A 14,248-nucleotide genomic window follows, 5' to 3' on the forward strand; every position below is an offset into this window, starting at 1 on the left:
CAATCAGGGGACAAGGAGCAGGGGGGGTTGGATGGGTCAGGGGTTCTGAGGGGGGAAGTCGGGGGCAGGAAGAGGGAGCGGTAGATAGGCTGTTTGGGAGGCAGAGCCTTCCCTATCCAGCCCTCCATACCATTTTCCAACGCCGCTGTGGCCCTTGGGCCAAAAAGTTTGCCCACCCCTGCTTTAGACAATAACCTTGCTAGCTATGATTTAGCTTGTTACTTATGTTTGGAAGCTAGAAAGGAAGCTGATGTTCAGGGTCACATATTTGAAGGACACAATGTTTGAGGCTTCAGAAACATGCATCTGTACACAAGACAGGTAGCTATGTACAATTTGCACAAAGCGAATGTTATGGGTGTGAGCATACTTTTACAAGTATGGCACTTCTGTGGAAAGGCCCTTACGTTTCCAGGTGTCAATCATTCAAAGCAGACTACACTATAGTATATTTAACGCTAGTGGACGAACGAAAGTCTTTTTACCTGCCATGGTTCGAGTTCTCATACAACAGCTAATGCTATTCCCAATAACTAAGTCAGCAGCAGGGAACTGCATTCCTCATGCTGCAGAGGAGTCTCAGAACCCAGATCTTGGCAAGGAAAATAAAGAATTTTCTATTATTTTTTTATCTGAGCTGTATTTCTTTGCAATTAAGAAAAGCATTTCACTGGTGCTCTCCACCTTCAAACTTCAGTTGAAGCAAAGAAAATGCTTCTATGTTTGAGAGATTTTTGATCTTCAGGGGTTGGCTAGTTTGCATTACTGGAAAAACACCCAAGACTTTATTTCTTCCAATGAAATTAGACGAAGGATCTCTTCTATTAATTTCAGCAGACAATAGTATTCCAAAAGTTTAATCAATGTACAAAAATAGTATGAAGAAAAACAACACCAAGGCCTTTAATAGAAAATATTAGTCTTCAAATTAATTAAATCTTTAGATTTGCTTAACAAGGGTCACCATAACTGGAGAGAATGTCCCTTAGAGCCTGAAGAGGATTTGAGTTATTTTATAACTCAGAGTTCTTATCTATTCACAATAGGTTTAAAGGGGTGGAAAAATATATTATTCCTTTTACATTCATTTTTCCTCCAACTATAACCATCTTCTTGTAGACAGTCTGTCACTGCTTGAACAGCTACTTTAGCTGAGCTATATAAAGCCCAATGAGCAATTTTCAGAGGCACTGAGCACACTCTCTGCGTATGAAAATCAGGTCACATTGGTGTTTACCAATATCATTTGTACTCAAACGATTAATCCCTTCCCAGAGCTGCAGTGCCACATCTACTCTAGCAAACATAGCAATCTACAAGGCCAAGAATCCTGGTTATCGAGTTTTTAAAAGGATAGCGCAAGAGATCAATTACACTGTCCATTGCCAGATAGTTTCCTTTTTGAACTCAGTCTTCCAATGAATGGTAGTCTTCCTCATCCCTCACTTCTCTATATTTCATTGAGGTTTCCCCCTCAGGTTCATACCTGACCATTTTAATATTCAACCTTTCTGCTAGCTTTTGTGCGGCAAGTTTTGCTTGGATTTCCTAAAAACAAACACACACAGGAAGGAAAGAGAGACAAGTTAAATTGTAATCTGTTACTCATCCTGGATGTCAAAAATCTACTAGCGAAAAAATAGAAACATTACAGAGTAACTCACAGGATCACATTAAGTCTTAACCCAACAATTCCTAATATCTGCAAGAAACAGTGGACATTTCCTTAAATTAAACCAAAAGATCTTTAATATTTTGATTTAGAAATTATTTCATTTTATTACTTGAGCAGCAGTTTCTCCAAGCTGCAATTCTTACATAAGACCTGCTTCCACTTGAGCAAGATCAGGCCTACGCAGAGATGTGGCCTATCAGAGTCATTACATAACTGAGAAACAGAACTCCCATGTTCCAAACCCAGCTCCAACAAAGACTGTTGCCTTTACAGGAGTTGCCAATTTCTCCAGTTCTGATTTTTCCACCCCCCTATAAAAAGTTCTTGTCTATTCACAGGTTTCAGAGTAGCAGCCGTGTTAGTCTGTATTCGCAAAAAAGAAAAAGGAGTACTTGTGGCACCTTAGAGACTAACAAATTTATTTGAGCATAAGCTTTTGTGAGCTACAGCTCACTTCATTGGATGCATTCGGTGGAAAATACAGTAGGGAGATTTATATACACACACACAGAGAACATGAAACAATGGGTTTTTATCATATACGCTATAAGGAGAATGATGATAAAACCCATTGTTTCATGTTCTCTGTGTGTGTATATAAATCTCCCCACTATATTTTCCACCAAATGCATCCGATGAAGTGAGCTGTAGCTCACGAAAGCTTATGCTCAAATAAATGTGTTAGTCTCTAAGGTGCCACAAGTACTCCGTTTCTTTTTTGTCTATTCACAATAGGTCTTAGGGAGGAAAAATATATTAATCCTTTTACGTTCATTTTTCTTCCAACTAACACCATTTTCTTGTAGACACTGTCACTGCTTACTACAGTATGCTGAACAGCTACTTTAGCTGAGCTATTTACCTAACTCTCTGGAATGCTGAGATTATTAATTAGCAAGTGCTTGTAAAATATTAAGCAGCACCACACTGAAATTAAATAGCCCAACACCAATAAGTTTTTACTAGCTGTCCAGTTTTAAATACCAGTCTGTCATCATATGGCATTCAATGCCAAAATCCAGTGCCACAGGAGATCTCTGTGCAAAATGAAATTTCCTTAACCTCCAGTGACTACAAAGAACTTGGTCATTGCCAGTCACAGTGCAAAGAAAATCAACAGTAATTACCTGCACACATTTCAGATCTATAACCCTGGATACTTCTTTTGCCTTTATTAGCATGAGTGGGGTATCCAGCATACACTAGTGACCGATATGCTCGTTACCAAGCATACTTTTTGAGTTCAAAGCACAGAGGTGACAAGTGACACTGCAATGAATTGATCATTACTATATGCAAAGAATAATGCTACATTTTATTTACTGCTTGATAAACGGCTCTAAAGGCTGAATTTGAAAACACCACTGACAGAATCAAATAGAAAAATTAATCTGACCTTCTAAAAAGAGTCTGAAAGTCTCAACTGACTAACATATGAAAGGCATACCCTTTATACGTGGCTTACCAGAATGGTCTCAGCAATATAATTACATTTTCCCGTCCAAACAGTAACACTGATTCATACCTCATATATTTCTTTTTGCCGTGTCTGAATTGCTATTGATTCTTCTACAGATAACAGTTGGGTAGGTGCATGATGAAGTGGTGGCAGCCGGGCTGCTGTGATGTCATCCAGATGTTTCTTATCTCTAAGACGTCTTTCTTCTTCAGAAATTGAAGATCCAAGTCTCCTAGGTGAACGACTAGGTGAGGAATCATGAGATGAGCCACTCCACTCAGCTGGTAATCTAAAAAAGGGATCATATGTGAAGTTGCGACCCATATTTGCAATGTGAATTTAAGATGCAGTTTTTAATTCTAGAAATAGTCATTTCTGATACAGAAAGACTAAGAAAGAGACAGTATAAATCAGGTCATATTATAATGTACCACATAAGTGAACAATAAGTTGAACTTTCATAGTGCTTCTTCATGTAAAAAGGTAATTAATTTTCACAACACTTTTATAAGGAAGGTAATTTTACCAATGAGGAAAAATTCATGGACAAGTTAATTGACCTCCCCAAAACCACACCGTAAATCACTGCTTTAGCAAGGATTAGAATGAAAGATTTCCCAGCTCAGCAATGAGTCCATTAGAATATGCTGCTTCTCTCAATCTGCTGAACACTATCTACTTCAATTAACTTCCCTGAGTTTGAGGACATTCCTTTTTCACAGGAAATGCTCCAGCACATTGAAGGATCGTGCCCTACTTAAGTACAATCTCTCTCTACATACAGGTTTCTAATACTAAACCATAAAATCACATACTACACAGACACCTGGAGTCACTCTTTCCTGCCTTCCTCTGTGAATATCTGAAGTTTTTAATCAATGGAAAAAATGAACTAGGGGATTTCATACAGCTTGTAATCTTCTAATGTAGTGATCTGCAGCTACAATAGGTTAATCTTTTCAATTATATGAAGGCACTATGATGATGCTCCATCATGCATATCAATTGTTTCCAGTATAGCACCTAGTAAAGGTGCAAAATTCTATCATGTCACCAACTTGTAGCAAATATACTTTTCGGGGGAAAAAAAATCTCTGCCAGAAGTTGTACTTCTAGTTCTGTGTTTCTATGTATTTTGTGCCCATAAAATAGCAATGGCTGGGAGTCAGGGAAACTTCAGGCAGTCACTGTTGATGTTTCCAGACAATTTTGCCAATATAGAAATTAAAATTCAGAGTGATCCTGAAAAGCCACCTGCTATTACAGTTCAATTGTAATCCTAAAGGAATATTTGCCAGTTAAGTAATAGCTTTGTAGCGTGAACCAAAAAAACCTTTCTGGATTGATGATGATTATTTATTACTCGTGGAATCAGGAGACTAAGCGACACATTTTTTGATGATAACTTTTGAATCAGGATTTTACCCCCAGTCTCCACATATGGGGGACTAGCACATTAAACTAGCATGACACTAAATGCCATACGTCTTTTTGATCCTCTAATTCTGTCAAAACAAAGCAAAAACCAAAAGCATTTACAGTCGCCAATTTTATATAGATAATAGTTAGCCCTCCTATTTATGAGAAGCTTCTATATTCCGCAATACTTACACGTTGGTTTTAAATTTATTTTTAGCTCTTGTGTTCTTAGCTCTTGATTCTAGAACTTCAATATAATGTGGCTTTTTTGATGACGTGGTGGGAAAGCTTCCAAAGGGATTCTTCTTAAATTTAGCAGTGTTCAGTTCTTTTTCTGATTTTCTTTCATTGTTATTCCCATCTCCAACTGCAACTCTTTCAAAGGCATCCACCAGCATGTCACCACTGTTGCCTGAAGCATCCACTGCACTTTCTGTTTCACCCAGAGAACTGTATTTAGGTATCTGCTGATCAATTTTCATTAGGCTGATTGTGGATGAATTTAAATTGGATTCACTTTTGTGAGATTTTGCCTGGTCTTCTATCATACTCTCTATTTGATCAAGTTTTTTATGGCCCTTTGAAGAAGCTGTATGTGTGTCTCTTTTCTCGGTACATTCATCTTCCTTGTCTTGCAAAACAATTGCAGAAGTTTTGTTTACGAGAGTAGTAGAGTTTTTATAAATAGATGAGAAAACTTTATTTGTTGATTTGTTCTCACTCAGGGCAACTCTTTGCTTGTTTGTATTAATCTCCTCTTGTTTTGTCTGAAACTCCAGTCTAACAACAGACAACAGTTCAGTTGTCCTCTTTAATTCTTCCTGTTGTGCTATGGCAAGCTTCAGCTTTTCAACAAAATCAGAGATCTTTTTACCTTTATCTGGAAGTCTATAAATAAATGTCCTAAAAATAAGAAAGAAATAGTTATGTGACAAGCCTCAGTCTTATTTCTGATATTCACATATGTAATATCAGATGGATAAAGTTAATAGTTTCATGAAAATATTAACACGTTGCTGGTTTCATGACATTAGAATTCTAATGTTTTCAGAATGTTTTAAGTTTGCATAAATGCATGACATCTGTAGTTTTGTAAGTTCATGACTATAGCAGAAAAAAAGTAATCATTTCGCCAAACCAGTGAAGATTATTCTGAGCTGAAATAATGATTTGGCAAATATTTTACAATGATTTCATTTAAAAGATCACAGAACTGGGAGGGGAAAATACAAGACTGAAGTGAACTGTGCTATGATTACTGAAGATATTTATCAATTGACTTTAGAACTGTGAATTTATAAAACTTGAGTATACTTCTAAAACTGTTGTCTTGACAGCCTTACGCAGAATAGTCTTCACAACTCTATTACGTTATCAAAGCTATCTGTAGCAAATTAATCACAGAAGTGCTTGCGTGTGAAATCCAACGTATAAAGTGATGTGATTCTGACACAAATGAGTAGCATTCACAACCAGTAAATTGGGTCCAAAAAAGTTTTACTAATTGACTTTATGGAAAAAAACAAGTGAAGTATCAGTAAGTAGATCTCTTAGGTATAGTCTACACTAGAAAAGGTTTGCTGGTAAAGCTATACCAGAAAATCCTCCTAGTGTATACACAACTTACACTGGTGAAAATCTGTTTTCTGTCTCTCACAAGGACTCGGCTCCTGTCACTGTGGTATCTACCATCCAAAGTGACAGCAGACAGCGGGGGGACAGGTGCTCCTGCAAAGTCACTGGCAGGATCAAGCTTCACTGTGTCATGTCTGCGTCTGTTGGAAATGGTGGTGACTGTGGGTGGGGGAACAGGAGTAAGGCAGTTATGTGTGTGTGCACGCGTGTACGTGTAGGGGGGATGATAGCAGTGTGTTGGTCTTGCGGTAGTGGTGCCTCTGTGTGTGTGTGTGTGTGTTGGAGGTGGTGGAAGCTAGGGGCTAGGGGACAGGATGCAGGGAAGCTGTGTGTGTGCACGTGGTACGTGTGTGTGGGGGATTGACTATGGTGTTGGGGGCTGAGGGGACGAAAGGGGATGTTGGGGCAGCTGTGTGTGTGGGGTGGGGGATGAGAGCGGGGTGTTGGGGCAGCTCTGTGGGTGGTGGCTGGGGAGATGAGAGCGGGGTGGTGGGGCAGCTCTGTGGGTGGGGGCTGGGGGAGGAAAGTGGAGTGATGGGGCTGCTCTGTGGGTGGGGGCTGGGGGAGGAAAGTGGGGTGATGAGGCCGCTCTGTGGGTGGGGGGGATGAGAGCGGGGTGGTGGGGCCGCTCTGTGCGTGGGAAGGGGGGGATGAGAGCGCGGTGATGGGGCCGCTCTATGTGTGGGGGGAGATGAGCGCGGGGCGGTGGGGCCGCTCGGGGCGTGGGGAGGGGGGGATGAGCGCGGGGCGGTGGGGCCGCTCGGGGCGTGGGGAGGGGGGGATGAGCGCGGGGCGGTGGGGCCGCTCGGGGCGTGGGGAGGGGGGATGAGCGCGGGGCGGTGGGGCCGCTCGGGGCGTGGGGAGGGGGGATGAGCGCAGGGCGTGGGGAGGGGGGGATGAGCGCGGGGCGGTGGGGCCGCTCGGGGCGTGGGGAGGGGGGGATGAGCGCGGGGCGGTGGGGCCGCTCGGGGCGTGGGGAGGGGGGGATGAGCGCGGGGCGGTGGGGCCGCTCGGGGCGTGGGGAGGGGGGATGAGCGCGGGGCGGTGGGAGGGGGGGATGAGCGCGGGGCGGTGGGGCCGCTCGGGGCGTGGGGAGGGGGGATGAGCGCGGGGCGGTGGGAGGGGGGGATGAGCGCGGGGCGGTGGGGCCGCAGTGCATCTTTCGGTGTGTGTGCGTGTGGGTGATGAGAGCGGGGCAGAGGGGCTGCTCTGTGGTTGGGGGCTGGGGGATGAAAGTGGGGTGATGGGGCCGCTCTGTGGGTGGGGCGGGGGGGATGAGAGCGGGGCGGGGGGGGCGCTCTGCGCGCGGGGGGGATGAGAGCGGGGCGGGGGGGCGCTCTGCGCGCGGGGGGGATGAGAGCGGGGCGGGGGGGGGCGCTCTGCGCGCGGGGGGGGGGATGAGAGCGGGGCGGGGGGGCCGCAGTGCATCTCTCGGTGTGTGTGTGCGGGCGGGGGGGGCGGGGATGGCAGCAGGGCGTTGGGTGGAAGGTGCGCGAGGGCCGCCGTGTGCGTATTGGGGGCGGGCAGCCGGTCCCCGGCGGGAAGCCGTTACCGCGGTTACCCGTTTCTGCGGCGCGGGCCCGTGGCCGGGGAAGGACGGGCCCGGCCCAGCCCCGGGGTGAGGGCCGCGGGGCGCTATCCCGGGGTCTCGCTCCCGCCGGCCCCGCGCTCACCGAGCGGCCAGCAGCCTCTCCTGGCGCCTCAGCATCTCCTGCAGCTCTCGCAGGCTTCGGCCCCGCAGCTCCCCGCCTTCCCCTGGCGGCGATGACATGCTGCCCGCCGGCCGGGCATAGGCACCTGCCATTGCAGCGGCTTCCGGTGCCCACAGGAGGCCGCCATGTTACCGGAAGGGACGGTACGGCAGCGGGGTCGGGCGTGGTTGAAAGACGGCGTGTGCGCCACTGATCCCTGGGCCCTCAGCCGGTCGTCCCGCCCCCCTCTAGGTCCCGTTCTTCTACCAAGCGCACACCCTCCCCAGGCCGGATGGGTCCCGCCCCCCAGCCGTGGCGCCTCCAGTTCCGTCCCTCCACCCCCACCCCCACCCCAAACGTGCCCAATCCGCCTCCTCCGCCCCAAACCTCCCCCCCGCCTGACCACTGACCAGACCCGCCCCGCTGCATCCCCCACACAGACATTATACCCCCCATAGCCTTCCCCCCCAGAGCCCCCAGGCTCCTCCCTCCACTAAACTCTCCCCCCAACCCTTCTCCAAAGCCTCATCGCCTCCCGCTCCACCTGGCCCCTGCTGCATCCCATACACACACAGGTACCAACTCATGGCCTAACCTCACGCTCCTCCTCCTTCCCTGCCCCCTCATCCCCACCCACAGTGACGTCGGGGTCTAATATCCCACGGCCCTGCCAACTGCACAGAACTTCACCCTCGCCTTCTCGATAACCCTGTATACGGACATACATTATAATGCAACTGTACTGTTTTTCTCTACCATCGAGAAAACGTTGTGGGGCACTGCGTCTTAAAAATAAAGGGTGTCAAAGATGATGTTGTTTTCAGAGGAGCAGCCGTGTTAGTCTGTATCTGCAAAAAAGAAAAGGAGGACGTGGGGCACCTTAGAGACTAACACATTCATCGGAGCATAAGCTTTCGCGAGCTACAGCTCACTTCATCGGATGCATTATCCATGCTGATGGTGGAGTTGCGGCTACAGACGAACACTGCTGCTTCTCTGAAACCAGTTATGAATGCAATCCTCAGTCACCCACGTGTGTTCTACCTGTTCAGACCAATGATGCGGCCAGCTCAGAGTCGGCAATGTTTTCTCTACTGCGATCCTGATGTCTCATTAGATATTCATGCAGTGTTTTAATTTATTAGGGACAAATGCTGTTCATTCCTCCCTCCGTGACAGTAGGAACAAAGATGTAGCAGAATCAGTGTGGTGGTTTCACGGGTGGTTACTCAAGACTGAATTGTGGGGATTTTTACAAAGTCCCTCCACCTCTCAAATTAGCTCTTGATAATAGCTGAAAAAGCAAAAACGATGGGAAAGGACAGCATCTATACCCTTCGTTCAGCACCCTTAGCAGCCCCAACCTTGGCACTTCTGTAGTTAGAAAGCAGACGCCCACAGCCAGATAGAAAATTTCCTCATTCCTGAAGCAACTCATTTTGTTAAACGTTCTAGTAGCACTTTAAATAAACAAACAAGAATAACAGAAAGTAGCTGTCTAACACCCCAAAAACAACATTTATATAATGTTGTCATATTCAATTATTGTGCAAATGGGGCAACCCTTGTAAAGTGACTGGTGTCAAAGAACAGATACCAGGATGAGACTCAAAATGGCAATTTTCAAATACATCGATATTCCCCCAAAACATTAACACAAGACAACCAGCAAAATAGAAGAAATGCACTCAAGACTACAGGGAGTGGGACTTAAACAGCAGGAACCAGGAAGAAAGGGGGGGGGTTAAGAGTAGAAGGAAGGGAATTGAATGAGAATAGTAGTTTCATATTTCAAGCTGAGAGGTGCAGATGTTTGAAAAGATCAGTGGCTTGTGAACCACAGGTTGCTGACTTCTGCACTAAATAAATCAAGCAACCCAATTGAAGCAAAAGGCCCTCAGCCCATCAGAGTTCCCTATGTCACAGAGTCTGCATTCTTGAACGTGGTTATGATGTTCATTGCAAGAAGCACATTTTGTTGTAAGGTAGATGAAAGAAATGGTAGAGAACAGAAGCAGATTCTTGTGTCTGGTGTTCAACAATCAGTTTACTGAGAAAGTAGTGAGGGTCTAGATTTCTTACTAAAATTGATTATTTGCATTTTTCACTGGTAAAAAAAAATCTAGCCACTTCCATTTGTTTAAATGTACATTATCTTTTAGCTGATCATAGGATCTTACTAGGACTCAAGATTTTTAATTGTCAGGGATTGCTTAAGTAAGGGTAAAGATGGAGATTACAGGGATTTTTGCAAATTTACATTTTCTATTGATTATTTTTAGTTTGGCCACGAATTTACATTTTCAAAATACAGGTTTTTATAAAATGTAGTGACAATGAATACATTTCTACCTTTTTAAAAAAATTCCCAAATGAGAACAGATGATTTGAAGTAAATAAACATTCCTCTTTACAATGCAAGAGCTAAACCTTGCAACACAAAAGAAACCAAAAGTGAAACTGACCCCATTGACTTTCATTGTCCAAACAGAGAAATGCAGAATCTAAACAAAGAACATAGATGAGACTTATGTCAAACTTGTTTTAAAATATCTTTGTGCGAAATACACAAGGTAAATATAGAACTTCAGACTCCATTGGTTTGCTTATTTTGTTTTTTCTCAACTGGTTGTTGAGTGCCATGATCTTTATTAAACCCACTCCATCTAGTAGTAATAATAATAACGCCATTAGCTGAATGGTGGTTCCCAGGTGGCAGATTTGGGTCTTTTAAAGTTTATCCCAATAGAGGCCGCTTGGTCCAACTACTAGTAAAGAGACATTTCTCAGAGATTGTTAAAACAGTTGTTTTATGAACAGGATGAACTAAAGGCCAATCCCAGAGGGATTGAGGGAGGAAGCATGTTAAAATGACTATCCACCCCTTTGTTTGCTCAGCTGGAAGGTGAATGGAAAGGCTGAGGGCCAGGGGAAATGAGATTAATCAAGTCGGCAGCTAACCATTGGAAAAAAAAATACCATGATCAGGGTGAGAAAAACCCATCTAAGTGACTATTGAGTGGATTGAATTAGTGCCTGCTGCCCTCAGCTCAGATCATCCCCTCCTGCAGAAAATCCTTCAGGAGAAGGAAGAAATCTCTGTTTGCCCCATTTCTCCCTGATCATTCTGTCAGGGGAGGCAGGTTTTGCCTCTGACAAATAGGCAAGAATACTCTCCCTCCCCAATTTAGGTGATCCCATGGAAGCTATAATAGGCCAAATAAAGGCTCTATTCCCCTGCATCTGCTCTGAATTCTAGCCCCTCCTCTGGCCAACTCCCAAGCCCCAATAACCCTTTAGACCTATAAGTGGAAGTTTTTTAGCTTACTCTTCACACAGCCAGAGGCAGGATGACGCATATCCCTCAGCTCACCCCCTTCTGCCCTATATCTTCACCTCTTCTCCTTGTGCAAACCACAGAGAAAAAGGTGGCCATGTCATGGAAAGAGAATGCCCCCTTTTTCTGTAGGGGAACAGGGAGGCGCACATACAGAGGGTTCTTTTCATGTACAGGTCTACGCGGGATGATCTACAGCTCTATCACTATTATACATTGAGTTGCTGCTGTGTAACTTCCGTTCAATCATTATTACATGTGCAGAATGATAATAGCATTTACAATTTATATTTCTAACTCTAAACTGCAGCACCACCGTGCAACAGTAGGCGAAAAGGTGATGGGAATGAAATCTCATGTTGCTCACCTTAACTGATCACTCTCGTTATAGTGGGTATGACAACACCCATTTTTTTCCATGTTCTGTGTATATATCTTCCTACTGTATTTTCCACTGCATGCATCCAATGAAATGGGTTTTAGCCCATGAAAGCTTATGCTCAAATAAATTTGTTAGTGTCTAAGGTGCCACAAGTAGTCCTATTCTTTTTAAGATTTTAGTAGTGCATTTTGGCAATTTACAGGAAAACCAGAGTCCATGTCTGAGAGGCACACCAAAGCTATCAAAATTGCGCATATAAAAGTACATCTAAGAAGGTATTAGCTAAGCTATAACTTTGATTTCTTAAGATGAGTTCTGTAAACTAATAAAACTGCTCATCATTGATTAGTCTCTGGTTCTAATCTTTGCTATTGCTTACATATTTATAAGACTCTTTGGATGCAGTCAATATATTATTTGCTTCATTTCAAATATGTTTTAGAAGACAATATACACTCAATGTGCATGATTAATAATGGAAATTTTAAGTTATAAAAAATGGGCCAATTTATTCTAGTGGTATAACTCCAGTGAGGTCAATGGAGCATCATCCCTGATGTACTTGGGAATCTGTCTTAATCTGTCCTTGGTTTAGACAACAGAATGGATAGTCATTTTTAGAACACTTTTTTTGTGTTTGTTTGAGGGACAAGGGATCATTATGCTAGTTATTTTGTATCCAAAACAAGTTCTCTTTTCTTTAATTAAGAGCCTCATCTACTTGAGACTTAGTTCAAAGAGCAGTTTTTCAGTCTTAAACAAGGGAGTGATTTCCTGTTCTCAAGAGTATATCTGCCAAAGGAAACATTAACAAGAAATTCCAAGAGCCAAACAAATCACTTTCAAATTCATACATGTTTTGCACCTAGAAGGGTTTGTAGGATAAGTTGTTTCTATGATTTTTATGGTAAGCTTATGTTACATTCAAATTAGTGTTGAGACACTAGAGTATAAAAATTCATATAAATTACACAATATTTATTGCAGTTTATCCTTTTCAAATCCTACATACCGTAGATATTAAAATGTACAATGTAACTATTATTTATACAGTGTACATGCAAACTGGATCCCCAAGTGCTTTCTTGAGTTAAATACAAGACAGCTGACAACATGGTTTAAATTAGAAAAGAATATGGGCTACAAACACTGTATTGTGATCTAAATAAAATGATATAATTTACTCTTACATATTCAATGCACTTTATAGGACCTAGCTACATGGATCTCATTGACTATTTTCTAATTTCCAGTGTTGTAAGACACATTTATCCAAACCAGTGTTGACAAACAGGATACTGAAATATGAAAACATTTTTAGTTTGACTTAGGTTCATATACTCAAAGGCCAGAAGGACCCACTGATCACCTAGTTTGACCTCCTGACAGTGGAACTATGCTGATTTACACCATCTGATGATCTGACCCTAAATCTTTAGCTGATCTCTGAGTAACAAACTTTTTTCCCCTCTCCCTCCTTCTCCACCTTCATCATCAAGACCACACAGTACCCATCAATCAAGTTTGAACAAAATTCAGTTATAAAATCCTTGTCTTTTTTTAGTCAGTGATTTCTATGCAGCATATCAGATATCAAAATTGTCCTTAACTAGGACTGAAGAAACTATGTACTTCTCATTTAGTTTAGAAATTAATCCATATTTCAAATTATTCTATAAATCATAATATATTTTAAGAGGAAACTTCTACAAGGAAGACCCAAGATCCAGTTGCTCTGAAGCAAGCCCAGTGCAGTTTCACAGTCAGAATGGTTGATTTTTTGCTTTACTCAGAGTTAATGAGGCCTGTATGACATTTTCAAAAGAGATTCCATCGAACCCTTTGAAAGCATAATGATTTCCTTTTGATATTTATAATAAAATACTGCCCAACATTTCCCCCATTCTCTCACAATCTCCAAGCAAATGCCATTTACTGAGAAACTCCCCAAAATGACTCGTTTCTGAACCTTTGCCTGTGTAACTTCATTGGGCTCCCTTATGACTTGGTTATAAAAAAAAAAAAAAAAAAAAAAGGTTAACATCTTTTGTAACCATGCACCTTTCCCCCATCTTTTAATTCAGTCTTCATCCAGCCACCTGAAGTTTAAAGATTGCTCCCATATAATAAACCAGCCTCATCACATGATCAAACTGCTTGTGGAGCCATCTTGCCATGCAAGATATCAAGAGGTGCTTGTGTAATGAACTGTGACTGCGTACCCATGAGGACACCAGCATCACAAGTGCGGTTCAATTCAAAAATCCTCAACATCAAGAGCAGAAGCATCTATCCCTTGAACAAAGTAAAAACATGAGGGCCTTTTGACGTTTGAAACACTACAGCGACATAGCTGCAGCGCTGTAGTATTTCAGTGCAAGCACTACCTGTGCGGATGGGAGGGGTTCTCCCATAGGCGATCCACTTCCCTGAGAAGGAGTAACTAGGTTGATGGAAAAATTCCATCAGCCTAGCATGGTCTACACTGGGGTTAGGTCGACTTAAATACATCTCTCAGGGGTGTGGATTTTTCATACCCCTGAGTGACATAGCTGGGTCGACATAACTTTTTAGTGGAAATCAGGCTAAGTTATGAAAGAGTCTGAATGGTTGCTGCTATCAGCCACTAGAGGGAGTCATGATCACATGC

At 43.3% G+C, this 14,248-nt stretch overlaps 1 protein-coding gene across 1 annotated transcript in view; it reads right to left on the reverse strand.

The window, feature by feature from the left end:
* Nucleotides 1-841: 841 nt before the first annotated feature.
* LOC119863058 (myocardial zonula adherens protein-like) overlaps nucleotides 842-14,248 on the reverse strand; it is a 55,723-nt gene continuing 42,316 nt past the window's right edge. Inside the window, exons 11-13 of the mRNA XM_038420809.2 lie at nucleotides 4,746-5,456; nucleotides 3,201-3,423; nucleotides 842-1,548 (exon numbers count right to left, since the gene is read on the reverse strand). Of these exons, the coding sequence (XP_038276737.2) occupies nucleotides 1,408-1,548; nucleotides 3,201-3,423; nucleotides 4,746-5,456 (1,075 nt within the window). The 3' untranslated portion in view covers nucleotides 842-1,407. The remainder of the gene's footprint in view (nucleotides 1,549-3,200; nucleotides 3,424-4,745; nucleotides 5,457-14,248) is intronic.

The sequence above is a fragment of the Dermochelys coriacea genome, chromosome 10 (assembly GCF_009764565.3).
Source record: "Dermochelys coriacea isolate rDerCor1 chromosome 10, rDerCor1.pri.v4, whole genome shotgun sequence".
Taxonomy (NCBI): domain Eukaryota; kingdom Metazoa; phylum Chordata; order Testudines; family Dermochelyidae; genus Dermochelys; species Dermochelys coriacea.